At 41.7% G+C, this 17188-nt stretch overlaps 1 protein-coding gene across 4 annotated transcripts in view; it reads left to right on the forward strand.

The window, feature by feature from the left end:
* Positions 1-1706: 1706 nt before the first annotated feature.
* LOC310853471 (actin nucleation-promoting factor WASL-like) overlaps positions 1707-17188 on the forward strand; it is a 56594-nt gene continuing 41112 nt past the window's right edge. For all 4 annotated transcript variants that reach the window (XR_014568799.1, XR_014568800.1, XM_083757812.1 and 1 more), the window contains exon 1: positions 1707-2148. Coding sequence is in view for 2 of the 4 variants with exons in the window: in XM_083757812.1 (XP_083613938.1) it covers positions 2041-2148 (108 nt within the window). In the remaining 2 variants the exon portion in view is untranslated. The remainder of the gene's footprint in view (positions 2149-17188) is intronic.

A 17188-nucleotide genomic window follows, 5' to 3' on the forward strand; every position in this document is an offset into this window, starting at 1 on the left:
TCTCAAACACTTCCATGTCAAGGTTCCCTCAATTTCTTGTCCATGGTCATGGACTTGGACCCCCATCTGACAATATTGTGCCAGGGTTTTCCTCCGAGGTGGTGGAAAGCCTGGTAAGGCGAAGTTATAGTGCCAGGGAGGAATGGGAGTAGCCTGGTTAATAAACCAGACCGAATCAGCCGTTGGCAAAAATAAATTGCCTGCCGGCGGATTACGGTCTGGAGAGGCTCAATTGTACTCCCATTTCCTACACCAGAGAAATGGGGCGGCCAATCGGGACACGGTATGCAATATGGGCGGGCTTTGGTACAGTGACTTTCAATGCTTGAGACCTTTGACTGACAGTAGCTCTGACCAATTGCGTCAAAGAGAAAATGTTTCAACCCCCCCCCCCCCCCCCTGGAAATGAAATCCAAGCTGAGCCTCCGGTCCGTGCGATATTAGTCTGGTTTATTAACCAGGCTAGGATGGGAGTAGCCCAAATTTTTAGATTCTTGTAGAGGTTTTTTTCGATTCTGAGATTCGTCAGAATCGAAAAAAACCTCTACGAGAATCTAAAATTTTGGGCTAGGATGGGAGGACCAGTGGACCAGTCCACCACCACACAAGTTTTGTGTTGTTACAATCATAGATAAAAATGGTTACTTTTACTTTTCCCCCCAAGAAATCTTTGAAAATAGTAGAGATATATTGGTTTATAAAGTGCTCATGTCACATGTGTACTTGTGTTAGTAGCCTAGTCTTTTGGGCTTGTTTTCGTATGGAAAGCTTGGTGACGCGAGGTTAGTTTTAGGACTACTCGCCCCGGTGCTTGCCCGTTTTTCCTCCCGGAATTTTCCCCAGTGAGGGGGATAACTTTGTAATATTGGCTGTTTGTATTCTTTTTGGAAAAATATAAAAAGATACTCCTGTGGAAAGGCTATATTATTTGACTTATATTGAACCTATAAACAATTTAGTATTATTTAGTATATTATGTAAGGTTTTTCCCCCTCAAATGGTATTGATTGATTGATTGAAATATTTATTAACAGTTTGTAGAATTTACAGTACATTTTAAGCACAAACTCAATACAAAGACTGTCAACTGTGAGTGGACGACCCAATTAAGCATTACACTTGTTTACAACAGGGTCCACATTGTTCAATTCATCAAAACATTTAAAGACATACAACCATTTAGAGACATACAAATAGACATTTCTATGTAGTTAAAGAACAACAGGAATTCATCATATGGGAAGCAAAAAAGGGAAAATATACAAGCACTGGGAAAATATACAATATACAGTGAGGGAAATGGGGTGGGGGGGTGGGGGGGATTCAGATTTTACAGAGGCCAGTTTCGAATTGCAGCCATCCGTAGGTGCCCTTTGAGTACCGTCAGATAATCCCCATATCCTACAACAACTTCTGTGAACAGACTTCACTGTAGTAGCTTTTCATAAATTATATTTGTACTTAGGCTGTTCTGCTGTCATGAAAGTTTATAGTTAGAGAAATTCAAAGTCCAGCCGTCTGCTGTCCAGCCTCTCCCACCCCTCACTGGGGAAAATTCTGGGAGGAAAACAGAAACGGGGCGAGTAGGCTTGTTACCAGTTTTAGTGGGTTTCGTTTACCTGGTTGCTTGTTTCTCTCGCAATATCTGGCAACACCGGTCCGTCCACTGCCATGTTGGATTTGATGGGGACTGGCTGTGGCTCTGGCATAGTGTATGTGGTTGAGGAGAGTTCCCAGGAAAGAAAAAAAAGTTTTTGGTTTTGTCGTCTTCCAGAAAGACGTCTCTGCGTCGTTTGACCTGCTTCTAAACGGGGGGGGGAGAAAGTGGCACATCTCTTTGTGCTCGTCGTCAGCCGCCCTGACGTTCGGAAAATTTAAAAAACCCTGACCCGAATCTGTGTGTGAATCTTAAATGTTCGGCTGAAGGAAGGCCACACGGATGCCAGAAGTACCCTGGACTTGTTTATCGTCTGCCTTCGGTGATATTTCCCCGGGACACGCCGATTATTGTATTGATTTGTTGTAGATAACGAGTGAATAATGAGCGGACACCCACCGCTCCAGCGGCGAGGGGGGAACGTGGGCTCCATGCTCATGACACCCCATGAGAACGAATGTCTGTTCAACCACCTAGGAAGGAAATGCATCGTAAGTTTGTCTGCTTCTTGCGTGTGTGACTGTGTGTGTGTGTGTGTGTGTGTGTGTGTGTGTGTGTGTGTGTGTGCGCGCGCGTGTGTGTGTGTCAGTAATGTTTTGTTTCTTGTGCGTCATTTCTCATTTGGTTACTTTGTTGCTCTACGTCTCTAAGAGAACAGCACAAGCGGTTAAAGAATTTGGGGAATGATTGTTGTGTATCAACGAGGAAAGCTTGACAGCGGATCTACTACACATCTGTAGATCTGTTCTTTTCGACGGGCGACGCCGTCGTACGACGGGGTATAAATTGGTCAATTGGTGACATTTTGGAGCAAGAATACTTTGTTTTGCCCCGGCCGCGAGGCCTGTCTCTCACCAGTCCCTGTTACTCTCCTGTTGCTAATCTCTCTCCACAGTCCACCACACACCTGAGCACACTCCCGGAGGAAACCAGAAATTTCACTCTCCAAAAACCTGATATGCAGCTGTCAGCCATGATTGTTTTGCTGTTGCTGTGGGAGTTGTCAGTTGGAGTCTGTGCTTCTTCCTTCTGTGCTGTTTAAATCTGAGCTGTTAAATCCATCAACAGGGAGAGAGGAGGGGAAAGGAATGATATTTCGCGCTGGCATTGGCGTTACATAACTCACAACCGAACCTTCCTTGACTGTTTCTGAAGCATTATGTGTCACACCAGTTTGTGTGTCGACTTGACTGTAACCACTTGAATTCGGCAAAAATAGTAGATCTATTAGTGTGTTATTTTACCTTAAAGACTTGGTCGTAGTAGAGGGAAATTCTAGCGGAATATAGTGTACAGCCCTGGGGTTCCGGGGACCCAGGGTCAAGTTGACCCTGGGTCCCCGGTCAACCATAAGTATATTAGTGGTGGTTATTTGTTAGTGGGAATCACATCAGCCCCCAGTGTGATCAGAACCCATTAAAACATCCCCACCACTGCATAACATGACAGATCGTGATTAGTATCGCAGTGTCACGATTCACTTAGCTGTAGACCTATTTGACAGGGCATTACATAAAGCATTTAGAATTCAGTTTTCATTGTGAATGTAAACGCTTCTCGTTCACACGAGTAGGATATTGATTTACCCGTATATTATTCTGTACTAGACTAGAAAGTAAGTGGTTAACTACTTAGGGCAGATTTACACTGATTCCTTTTTATTCAAACTGTTCCCGAATACGATTCTTCCACACCCGAGTACACTTCATTCAACTGTATTCAATGCTTTCACACTGCAGCGATCCGTATCCAAGTACACTTGAATCGGTCCCGAGACTACCTCCAATTGGTCCCGGGAATGATTGGTTGAGCCGCTCCCGGGAACAGTACGCAGCATTCACACTACCACAACATCTGCCAAGTGGTCCTGAGTGCGCACCTGCGACTATAGTGTGAATCTGCCCTTACAGTATGTTTTAACAGCGGGCGAGCATCGGCCGACACATCGCCTAATCGCCCGTAAAGATGAATTATTTGTATCTTTTCGGGCGACGTTCCCCCGCCCACTTTTAGACCATTGCCTGTTCGCCTACTATCGCGGTAGTTAATGCACTTTCGGAAAATTCGTCTGGCTTTTGCCCGCTGTTAAAACGTACTGTTAGTAGTCATGAACATGGCAACTTTTTGGGGGAGTCCGTTTGATTCAAACTGTTCCCGAATACGATTGCCTGGTCCCCGCTGGCCATGATTCTTCCACACCCGAGTACACTTCATTCAACTGTATTCAATGCTTTCACATTGCAGCGATCCGTATCCGAGTACACTTGAATCGGTCCCGAGACGTCTCCATGCGGTCCCGGGAATGGTTGGGTGATCCTCTCCCGGGAACGGTACGCAGCATTCACACTAGTACCACAACATCTGCTACGTGATCCTGAGTGCGCACCTGCGACTATAGTGTGAAGGCGCCCTTTAGTAGTCATGAACATGGCAACTTTTTGGGGATAATTTTTAGTCATCATCAGCCACAACCTTGCTGGTTTATCCACAACATCTTGTTTGTCTCTGTCTGACTGTATTCTGTTTCTCCAACAGTAGGCCTACTTCATGTTGGCCAAAAAGGCATTTGCCAAATTAGTTTGTTATTAATATGAAATAGAATAATAATGCCGCTGCGGCTAAATTGATTGAACTGCTTTCCTCATTTTGCTGGGGACCCGCTGGAACCCCTTCAAGGACCTCTCTAGTCTGGACAGCACTTTTAGAACCAGTAACTGTCCTAGAATGTTTCCCAGACGAGAGAAGTCCCTGGTTAAATTCCCACTGCAGCCATTTGTCCTCGCAAAATGTCACTGAGCGAGATGATGCAGAAGCCCTGGTTATTGATACAATGCTCCAGATAAGACAAAATGTCAAAGGCTGGACGAAGCATGTATTCTTCCCTGTCTGTTAAGATCAGTTTTAAATTGACTGCTTGTTCAACCTATTTGCATAGCAGCAAGTACGTGGCTTAATCAGATTTCCCTCTATGGCTGGCTGTGTGTGTGTAATACTAAGTCTGTTTCATTATTTAAAAATAAATACCTGTAGTTACTTTACTTGGTGTAATGAGTTGACACGGACAAGTGCAGCCTTGTGCGCGTGCTCACGCAATGCCACGCATGCATGCATGCTGTCGCGTACCCAAAGTCAGAGTGTGTATACTTTCACCTGGCTACTTCTCATGTTACTTCCCTATAGTCTCACCTTTGTGGTGGGCACCAGCGGCAAAGTCCTTCCGTGTTAGGGAAGTAGTTTTTGAGCTGACGAAAATGAAAGCCTGGGTACCGAGGCTAGGGAAGTAGAAATGCGACTTCCTCTTAAGTCTCATTGGGGCCAATCATGGGGGAACCTCACCTCTTTCCTCCTGTCAATCCTGAGTTTCTCAGGTGTGTGTGTGTGTGTGTGTCTTGTACTGTCATGCCATGTGTGGACTTGTCTCTTTTCTGTTGCATTTTCTCTTACTGTGGCAATTCCAGAATCCATTGAATGTTGACTTGAAACCTTTGCAGTTATTCCTCTCTCACACACTTTACATTTTATGTCACACACACACTCACACTCTCTCTCATACACACACACACACACACACACACACACACACACACACACACACACACACACACACACACACACACACACACACACACACACACTCACACAAGCAGTCTTAAGGTGTGTCTCTGTGCCTGTGCACCTGTTTAAACATCCAGAGTGACCTGTCTTCTCAGGTATTCTTGACATCATGACAGTCACCGTGTGATAGCAGGGACATTCCAAGCTATTCATCATAGCTAGAGATAGATTCTTAAGTGATTGAGTAAATTCATGTGTGAGTAACCACTTGAGGCGTAGTACTTTTTTTTGTTCAGTATTTGCAAAAATAGCTGATCTACAAGCTCACGACACATGCAACGCACACTCTGAGCAAGGTAAACACATCAATCAAATGCATAGTAGAGTAGTGCCTCATTAATCTAGGGTCATAGGCATGGGGAAGAGGATCGATCATTCTTCGTCGTTCGTCTTAATCTTACCATAGAAATTGGGAGACATTATGTGAGACAGGCTGACAGTGACAGGCACACAGAAAGTATGAGTGAGAGACATACAGAAAGAGTGAAACATACCCAGAGAGAGAAACAATAATAACGAGAGAGGTGGCAGAGAGAGTGAGTGGCATGATGAGGAAGACACAGAGTTTGTTGGTGTGAATTTGAGAAATAGAACATTTTCCCTCCTTGTCCTCACACCAAATATAGTAGAGTTCACAGAGTTTGAAGGTTGGTTATATTCAGCGTTAAGGTTAAAAATGGCATTCATAATATTGAGGTTCTAAATGTTGTCTTCATAAGTATGGTTAGTATATGTGCATGCGTGTGTGCATGTGCGAGAGATGGGAAGAGACTGGCATTGTGTGTCTCCTCTTCCAAATCTAATTAGAATGCCAACCAGTGATTTCCTGTCTGACTGAGTTTCATACGTAGCCTTGTTGTTAAAGCAGAAAATGTAGAAATAAGATCTCACTTTGGCTTCGGTCTTATTTCATCTGTGCATAGTGCACTGAGCTCAGTCTGGCCATGAGGAGTTTCATTTACCTTTGGTTTATTCTTAAAGTAAGTGTGTGTGTGTGTGTGTGTGTGTGGGACGATGAGCAAAGGTCTTTGTTGGTGTTCGTTCACTCACACTCACAGTAAAATGTTAATTTAACACAGATCGTAAAAAATGGACCTGGATGATTCTGTAAGGCTGAATATTTTACTGTAATGTTCCATTGCGGCCCAGGATTGAAATGGCGCAATTCATATTACATTATGTGGATATAAAGAATATGTAAAAAAAAAAAAAAGAATAAAGATATGCACATCCCCACAGTTTTTAAATACGGTGATGGACCCAAAAAAGATCAAATGAAGAAGAAAATGTCCGCACACAATATAAGTCTGCTCCCTGACTTTATTTTTTCAACCTAACAAACAAAGTTTCACCCCTCCGGGCTTTCTCAAGTTGTTTATTATAATGAACTCAACATTAACAATATGAATATGTATTATATCGAGGTATATTGTTTTTTAATACCTTTCCAGCTATGAAAGTGAAAATGATTCATCTCTGTGTACTGGAGCTAACTGTAGCTCCGTCTCGGATGTATTTAGCCAAAGTCATGGATTGGGCGAACGAACCTTAACCTACACCCTGAATTGTTTTCACCTATGGTTTTAGGCCATTCACCAGGCAGACTATCAGTATTGAGTAGGTAGAGATACCTGTTTGTTATCGCCTTTATTTTTATATTTTTTATGGAGGGACAGACCGTAGGCTGACAGGAAATGGAGAGAGAGATGGGGGGAAGACATGCAGTAAGGGGCAAGGGCTGTCGGGATTGGGAGTCCAACCCGCGGCCAGACTGGATTGCCAGCCAAGGTGCTTGGACCACTGAGCCATGGCCCAGCCCTTGGGTACTACTACTACTGTATCAGTTTCGTCTTCCTGCACAGATGTACTTGGAAAGTCTACTTGATGTATGCATATAATTACTTTGCCATGTGTTGTTCTATTACTTGATTTTCTTGACAGCACATGGACCATCTAAGATCACTCTGTTCTTTCCGCTCTGTGTTTTGGGTCCTTGACCCCTTCCTTTGCGTCCGTTGTATAATAATAATCAATTCAATTGTGCATCAATACAATCACAATCAATTATGATGAAAGGAAATGGACTTCTTTGAATATTATTCTTTTAGACAGTAATTGAGAAAGATAGGACAGGCACACGGAGAGCAGGGGAATGACACAAAAGAAACAGTTCTGGGAGTCAAACCGGGACACAATTAAAGGTATTCTTTGGTTAAAACAAAATGTTTTTTGTTAAAAGGTTAAATCACTATATTCTGATAATCATTGCTGCATAGTCAGCAATGAGTACTATCACAATATAGAGCTTTTCAGCACTTATTTCAACCAAAGAAAATCACTTGCACTACCTTTTAAGAAGGCATTTTATGTTATGCGTAAAGAAAAGTTGATTTGTGGCGGAGACTTACAGGATGTGTTATATGAAATGTATTATTTATTTTATTATTATTCATTAAGCTTATGGCTTATATCAATCATTGTTTCGTTAACATCCCTGACTGTTTTCCATCTTCTGTTTAAGGGCTTCTGGAGAAGATCAACTTTTCAGTGGCTCATCACTTAAGCTTTTTGATTATTCTATTATTCTAAAAAAGAAAGTCCATAGAATAATTGATTGCTAAGCTAATAAATTAATCAATAGTTGCAGCCCTAAATCCTGATCATCAACAAATTCATCTACATTTTGTTCATAGGACATACTTAACCCCCCGTAGATTGTGTGCTATGCGGATTTTAAATAATCACAACTGCACTTTCTGCACGTCAAACGCCATAGGTACATTCTTTCATATGGTGTCCGAGTGTCCTCACATTTTGGAATTTGGTTGCTACTAACCTTTCGACTATTCTACAAGTTAACATCACACCCTCCCCATCTCTATTCTTATTAAATGATGTATCCCAGTTGCCATTAAATAACACCCGTATTCGTGTCTTCTTTGCTGGCGTAACGGCCGCAAAGAAGATGGTTGCTTCGCACTGGAAACCGCCTCATACATTGTCATTTCGCCAATGGGCTTTGACCTTTCTAGACATCATTTATCTAGAAATGTCTACAGCGAGATTGCATGGTGCAAAAGAGGGAAACATTGAGATTTGGTCTGGTATTGCAGATTTGGTTAAGGGCATGGTTTAATCATTATTATTATTAGCAGCCCTAGTGATGATATCGGGGCCGCAGTGGCCACAGGGCTAGAGTGACTGCATGGGAACTGCAAGCTTCCCAGTTCGAACCCGGGCTCCCCCAGAGTTGGTGTCGAAGTGTCCTTGAGCAACACTCTGAACCCCTAATTTCTCCCGATGTGCAGGTTGGTGCCTTGCATGGTTCACTCCGGCATCGGTGTGTGAATGTGTGTGTGAATGGGTGAATGTGATGCACAATCTCTGTAAAGCGCTATATAAATTTAATTTACCATTTACCATATCACGACTCACGTTATGTAATATCCCAGGCACTGGGACTCTGGAATGATCAGATGAATTCTGATTAAGTCATTCAATATTCATATTGATTATATTCCTGAATGCCATAGCTCTTCTCGCATTCTTGTATTGTGATATTCCAGAGGAAATGGCCTACACGTGAGGTTGACCTGGATTGACCTGGATTTCAGAACACCTCCTGGGCACAGAATGGAATCAAACTTAAAACAACGTATTGTGATTTATTTGGGTGAAGATTGCTACTGTGTGTTATTGTTGAGAGAGAGAGAGAGAGAGAGAGAGAGAGAGAGAGATGTGTGGAATAATAACGCCTGTGATACTGACACAAATGTGAATCATGAATTTGGAATCGCACATAAGTAGTTCAACCTGTGCGCTGCTCCTGACATGCACGCATGCATGCACACGGAGAGTAATGTTCATTGGTATTCCTTGTGTTGTTTTCTGCATCAGCAGTACTCTGAGGCTGACCGGGCAGAAGCTGGATGCGGTCCAAGTGTGTGTGTTTTCTTTCTCTAGTGTGTGTGTGTCTTTTCTTTCACTAGTGTGTGTGTGTGCATGCGTGCGCACGGGCAGACTGCCTGATCAGCAGTCCCCTCCAACAGGAAGTCTCGTGGTCGACCTCCTGGAGCAAGCGGAACATGACTCCTATTTTTCCGCTATTCTCCTTCAATCATCCCCATTTTCTGTCCCCTCATCCTTTCTTCTCTTCTTTTCTCCCATTGCTATTTCTTCTACTGTCTTTCTTCTCTTATTTTCATCTTCTTTTCTTTCTACTAACCTCTTTTTTCTCACTTCTCTCTTTTTATTGTCTCATCCATTCTTTTTTTCATGCTTTGCCTTTTTCATCGACTTCATTTTGCCCTGGCCTGGCTGCTCCGCTTTGCATAGTCTGCTTGTTTCTTCTTTATTGTCAAATGAAAGTTTTACAGGTTTACAAAAGTGGGTGAAAAATGTGCCCGTCATTTGGCAAGGGAAGAAGATAGAAATAGAAAGAGCAAGCCACACGGCTCCGTTATTTCAAATATTCCTGATAAGAGTAGAGTCTCTGCTGTCCGGAGGATACCTCATAACTCCAAAATGTTCATTTTTCAGGAAATTAATAAAACCTTATTTTTTAAACGATGCAATACTGCCTCATCAAAGTTGGTGTTGTGAGATATTAGATATTGTCAATTACTTGCATGAGAAGGTGAGAGGTAGTGGTGTTAGCTGTTTTAGCAGACAGTTTGAGGGTCCAATGGAGTTGGAGTTTTGTTGAATGAGTTTTTTACTACTTTCCATTGGTTATTTTAACAACACACACACGTAAATGGTGTTCAATAGCACTGATTTATGGAAAAAACCTTTTAACAGCTGGGTTGGGCGTGTGCATTTTTTATTCAGTATTTCAATGAAAACCAAATTTCAAGGTTTCAAAGAAAAAATACCATGTCATTACATTTGCAAAATAATATTAATGTTATATTATCATTATCATTCAATTATTTGGGGGCCCACTTCGAATTCTTTGTACTCTAGCAGCCTCCCTTTATTTGCTCTTCCTGCTAGCTCTCCCCATGCAGCTTTCCTGGGCTGTCTACTCTAGTCCAACAATCGTTTTGACCACATGAACCCTATAGCGTCCTCATTCTGGGCATGTGATAACAGGCAAACATTCAGCAAATATAGCAAATGTACATGCTGACAATGCGTCGCAGTGCAACCTTACTCTCTCTGAGTTAACTGAGGGGTACAAGTGAGTGGTACTGTTAGGCTGGTGGTTGGGATAGAGAGACTTTAGAAAGAGTGTGAGTCAATGCGGTCTGTGTCCTTGCATTTGTGCACACGTATATGAAAGGAGCAAGTTCATCTGGCAACGTGTGTGAGAGAATGGCAACGAGAGCGAGTGCCTTTGTTGGCCAAGAGCATGTTTATTGTGTGATATTCTTTTGATGGATGGATGGATAGTCAGACTGTCAAACGGACAGAGAGAGTGCAAGATAGAAACTATGACACAATGAAATGACAAGGAAAACAGCAAGTTCATGTCCGGCTTTGATGATGTCATGTGGACACAGCGCTACTGTCAGAAGCAGTCGGTCCCATAACGGGGACATGAACCACCAGGGCCGTACAGTACAGCACTGACTGCTAAATGGTCTAATTCCATTTGCAGAAGGGATCGGTCACTGGAGCAGCTGGGACAGTTTAAGCCTTTTATTCAGGTGCTAGCACAAGACATGACTTCAAAGGCTTAACTGTCGAGGCTGCTCCAGTACTGTATATCTGCAACTGTTGTCCCTCCGGTGACGCATTGGACTAGCCGTATTAGGCTGAGGTGTGCTGGTAGACTCTCTTTGATCTACCGTCTAATTCTTCATTGAAGATTAGTTTATGGTTTATGTCCCCCCCCCCCATTTCATTATGTTTGAACTTTGAAGGGCATCAAGGTAAGAGCAGTGCTGGCTGGGTATCTGGCCAGGTATCCGGGAATTATTCGGTTCCATCACATTTGGAACCGGTATAACACATTGTCGGAGCTCGGACTGCTATACAATTGTTGGCTCACAAACTTTTTTTTTAATTGTTCAAGGACCACTGTGATCTCAATTACAATTAGAAACCACAGAGCTGAGAGACAGCCATGAGGTCACAAAGACACAGGATCCAGGGTCATTTCAGGGGACTTCATGACTACATTTACCTGCTTCATAGCTAGGGCAGCAACTAGCCATTATTTTCTTACTGATTATTCTATGTAACTCTTTCGATTAATCTAACAATCAATATACTGTGTGTGTGTGTGTGTGTGTGTGTGTGTAATGTGTATTTTGTTTTAAAATATATACCAACGAATGGATTAACCATTTAAGCCCTATGTTATGCTTCGTCACAACAGTGTTTACGAGAATAGCCGATCAACCTGTTCACAACGTTACGCGACGTGTTGTGATCTTGTAAATATGCTATTTTCAAATATTTATTTTGTTAATACATTATTGAATCTATTGTCTATTTGCTTAACTTGTTAACTGTTGCTGCACCCCCATTCAGAACTCGTATCATTATTGTGAAATGAAGTTAATCTGTAAAATATCATTACATTTATGGGTTCCATTGTTTGGCAGAAACTTTAGAAGGGGACAGAGCTGTGCGACCTCCTTTTTTTTCCTTCATGTTATTCTCCCGTGGTCGGCACCTCCCCACTATTGGTGTTCGCTCCTACCTCTTTGTTTGTTCTGGCAGGAAGTTTAACCACATGAATCCTAGCCTCCCTATTTTAGACATGTCATAATAAGCTTTAAGCATTTGGCGGTACAGTAAATCTACAAGCTCACAGTCACATGTTGAGAAAACGTAATCTTTCAGTCAAAACATTGGGCGGGAACCCCTTATTATGTTATGCTTTAGCTATTGAAAAATAGCAGATCTACAAGCTCATAGCGCGCTACTTAGTGGCGCGCTATGAGCTTGTAGGTCTGCTATTTTTGAAAAATCGAATAACGACTGACATAGAAACATAGCTTTTTCAGAAAACTGTCAGGATGTAGAAGACATTTTTAGAATCTGATCTCAGGTCAAAATGGGTTAAGGACTCTCCAAAATCAGGATCTGACGCATTCAGTGAAGTGATAGACAAGAAACACAGAGGGAGGAGTTACATGTGAACCGGGCACTCGCTGTCAGGTATTAGAGCCCACGTGGCATGCACGCCATCTACTCAGTACTCTGCTATCAGGTCGCCGCGGTAGAAAGAATTCTTACTGCAATGTACTTTAGTAGATAAGATAAACCTTTATTGATCCGAGAAGGAAATTCAGCAGCAGTAAGCATAAAGGTCAAGAACAGGGCTCAAATTATGTCAATAAGTACAGCCTAACAGTGAATACAAGAACATATGCAGTACATCTATTGGCAAATTAATTTGCCCTAATATATGAATTCATATTTATAATATTATGTGGAATTTACCATGGTGAATGTTGTGCATGTCTGTGTCATCAAATAAGTACATAGTACTCAGTCATTCATGCTAGCCAGTGTGGTCAGCCATAAAGCCCTGGGGGTGTGTAACCCAGTTAACTAGCTTATAGTTCCTATATGGACCAACTATAGGATAGCACCGTGGAGTACAGCATGCACAGCCATCATTTGTTCAGGTGGAGAGAGAGAGAGAAGGAATCATTATGAAAGGAGTGATCATGCTGGGCTATAAGTAATCAACTGGGTATAAGTAATCAACTTCATTCTTATCTACAGAAACTACACTTATCTTAGGTTTATTCCATGCTAAGCAGCAAGGTACAAAACATTCCTTTTGGTCTGTGTTAGAAAATAAGTTGTGATTCAACATGCAGTAGGAAATGTCAGTGCAATGATAAACCCCACATACTGAAAAACCTCTTCCAAAAGATATGAACATGGTTGCATAAGGTTGAACAGACTTCAAGTCAAAGAGGGCAAAATACTCATATTTGGCTCATATCACAAAGACAAACAATTGTAAGATATGTATATGTATTATATATGTGTTTACTTAGTTAGAAAAAGAGGTTGCGCAACATGCACTTAAACAGTGTGATTCTCAGAAGATTGCTCAGTGTCTCTAGACATATAGTGGCTGGTTAGCCCAAATATTTATGAACTAGTCTAGAACGGTTCAATTTCAGAAAATTGTGCAAAAGTGTGGTTGCCCCATTAACTTTTTTCAATCTCCACATCTGGTCATCGTTGTTGACCATTTCAACAATGTATGATTGTCTGTGGGTTTTATTATATTGAATGAATCACTGAAAAGTACTACGAAGAGCATATGACTAAATTACTACTACAATGCAATGAATGCATCCATTGGAACACTTTCTGAACAGTAACCATTTTGAACATACAAGATTTCCATCCGACAGTGAAGACATAATACCTACTTTCCCAAAATGCCAGGTTGACTACATATGTACCTGCCAATGAAGGATTTACCAGCATTAGACTGGTACTGTACTGTACTGTACTGTATATTCTAATCCCTAGGCTGAGTTTCTGTACCGTATTACATTCAGAAGTCTTACTTCTCCATCACACATGCACACAGCATTACTTGAACATAAGAAAAGAGCATAATTCGGTTTTATTGATTGAGGGGGGCGTGGTGAGGTGCTTTAGGATCCAAATCCCTCTGGAGCCAGCCAGTACACAGTTTCCTGTTAGCAGGCTGTGTGTGTTTGATCAGCCTCTTTTATGCTGTGACTGTGAGGCAGGTTGTCTGACCTGCGGCTACCTGTAAAACCCGGGGAATGGGAAGTCTCTGATCTTAATTGGACCGTGTGTGTACTGTAAGTCTGTGTGTGCGTGCAATCCGTGCATGTGCACAGTCACCCCCCCTACTGTTGTCAGTCTGAGGCAGACCGTTGGAGCCTCGCTGCTTGCTGTTTCACTGTGATCTCGGCTCCATATCAAAGACGGCTAGTTAAGACTCCTAGTTAAGCTTGTGTCTGTGTAAACATTGAACCTCCTCCAGTCTCAGGGCCTCTTTAACCACAACTTGTAATTTACTTGTATTGTCGTTCCTTACAGGTATGTGATTATGGTGCGGGACCTTGCAATTATCCAGGAGCAACATTTGGACTAATGTTGCTAATGTTGCGTTGTCTTTTAAAAGCTAATGTTGCTTTGTCTTTTAAAAGGGGTGTAAAGTAATATTTCTTATTTCAATTAAAAAAAATGTTAATGACAGAATGTGTGCATATTTCTACACACTATGCTTGGTAATGGTATTCTTTTGGTGTTCTGCTGCGGTTCTATATTACTCATTCATTGGCTTCTTACATTAGGTGACAGGGCCCAGGCCTGTGTGGCAGTCTGTGTGAGGAGATCTCCATTTTCTAATTCAAATGGGTTTGTGTCTTTGTTCTAAAAGAACTAACTTAGAGTTGTAGCAGCAGACCTGCAGTTTTCTGGCAGTTTGTTCCAGATATGTAGTGCATACAAAACTGAACGCTGCTTCGTCACGTTTGGTTCAGACTCTGGGAACAGAAAACAGACCTGCCCCAGATGACCTGAGAGGTCAGCTATGAATATTTAATAGCGCTCCTCCTCTTCAGAATCGGAAATACTTTATAGGCCGAGTTAGGTTTGCATCCTGGGGCGGCGGTGGCTCAGGGGTAGAGTGGCTGCATGTTCGAACCCGGGCTCCCCCAGAGTTAGTGTCCTTGAGCAAGACACTGAACCCCTAATTGCTCCTGATGTGCTGGTTGGTGCCTTGCATGGTTTCCTGCCGCCATCGCCCATCGGTGTATGAATGTGTGTGTGAATGTAATGAATGTAATGCACAATCTATGTAAAGCGCCTTGGATAAAGGCACTATATAAATGCACCATTTACCATTTACATCCTAACCACTTAACTGGGGTCATCCAGGGCACTCAGTAGGTATTTTCCTCTCAACCAAATGTCTTTCTCTAATATAGCTGATCTATAAACTCACAAACAACCCTTTGTAACTTCAAACTCCATTTGAAAACACACGTCCTTGGTTCTGGTGAGTGGCGACTGATATTTCCTTTCTGTGTCTCTTCATTTCCTTTTGTGTCTGATAGAATGAACATCAAATATATAAATACGATCACGCACCATAAAAACTGTCAGGAGTGCTCAAAAAAGCCTGAGTAGATGTGAATGTTAAAAACTTAAAATGACCCCAAACATGAGTATAATTTATTTCTTTCACTGGTGAGAAGGAGGCTGGCCAGGGCAGGAAGTCCAACAGTAGAGCATTTATAGACCGCAGAGAGAGAGAGAGAGAGACTGATTCAATTTGGTTCTCAAGACGAAGAGAACCGTTGACATCACAACGTTATTCCTGCGAGTCAGACATTCCGAAGTCACCATGGCAACCCTTCGCCAGTGGTAGTTTTGGAACATGTAAATCAATTGTCATTTTTGTCCTGCTGGGCCATTAAAATGAGAGTTATGTCACATTCCTGCCGCATCCATGCACGCACGCACGCATACACGCACACACACACACACACACACAAAACTGTTACTTTCCAGGAAATATAAAAGAATTTCACAATCTCTTGTCTTTTTTTCTTTTGTTAAATATTAAAAATAGCAGCTCTACAAGCTCACAGCACCTCATTTTGTACCAAGCAGCTTGTACATGTGCTAGTTTCTAACATTTTTAAATCTTTAAATTGTTAATTGATCAATTTTAAATTACGAAAATGTTTGAGAACTACTGATTTAGAAGGCATTTGTAGAAGGCCTCAGGTCTTGATGTTTTACCAATTGTGAAAATATTAATAGCCGATCTACAAGCTCACAAAGCATTGCATCGTGGTGCTTTGCTATTTTCGCTACTTTTGTGTGAGACTTTAATACGATGAAGTATAAAATAGGGCATAATTAATAATTATTATTCCATAATTATTCATGAAGAAAGAAAAGCATTAATTAAGGATACAGAAGTTTTCTGCTTGCCAAGCGGCAGTATTATGCATGCTTGCATGTGAGATAAATCATAGTACATGGTTGCCCTGGAGCATTCAGTGGCTTGCTTAAGGGCCACATTACTGCCCTTTTGTGTGGATCTTTTATGGGTCAGTTTGCACATTCTCAATTAAATTAACTCTGGATTTCTGCTGTGTACTTTAACAAGAATACTTCTGTCCTTTCACTTTATTAGTTTATTTCTTTGCTGTATGTCAGTGTGACGGAAGGAGACTTTTTTCCAAGTTCTAATTTCGGGCTGCAACTATTGATTCTTGTGTTTGCGAATAATGGGGATGTGTTTACTTTACTTTATTTTGCTTAAAAAATGTTTTATGGGGGAAAAAAATGAATTTGAACGTACGTATGACGTTAGAAGTTATCACTTGTTATATCATACTTTATCTTGAAACCAGAATGTTTTTCCTCACATCACTTCCGTATATATTAAGTTATTAACATATCAATGCAAAACAAATATAGGTTTTTGTAATAATTGACTAAATTGATTTGATTAATCGCTTAAGCACAATTTTATATGCTTTATCATACAATGGTGTAGTGCAAAAATGTCAAAGATAGCCAATGAACAGGCAATCTGAGAACCCATCGGCAAATAAAGGAGAAACAACAAGGCAGCAGGCGCTAGTCCTTGTGTGGTTCTTGAGCTTGTAAATTGGCTATTTTCGCAATTATTTTCTAAATGACACCACTAAATGGGATGGTACTTCCAGTTTATGGTGTATTCTTTCTGCGCTGTCTGTCTGTCTTGTCAGACAAAGTGAGAACACAGAGAGTTTGACCCAGAGTTGGTGTGTGTGGTGTGTGTGTGTGTAATATTTAGACCTCAGGTCACACGGTGGGGGTTGTTTTGTTTTACCCATGTTAAGGTGAAGTTGTGAACCCTTAAATTCTGACTAACTCATGTCATTGCCAGTCACTTAAGCTGTCGCCAGTGATTAGTCTACAATGTGTGGGTCTGTTTAGTGGGCATGCAGCTGC

This window comes from Protomyctophum parallelum, assembly GCF_964188405.1.
Source record: "Protomyctophum parallelum genome assembly, chromosome: 22".
NCBI lineage: Eukaryota > Metazoa > Chordata > Actinopteri > Myctophiformes > Myctophidae > Protomyctophum > Protomyctophum parallelum.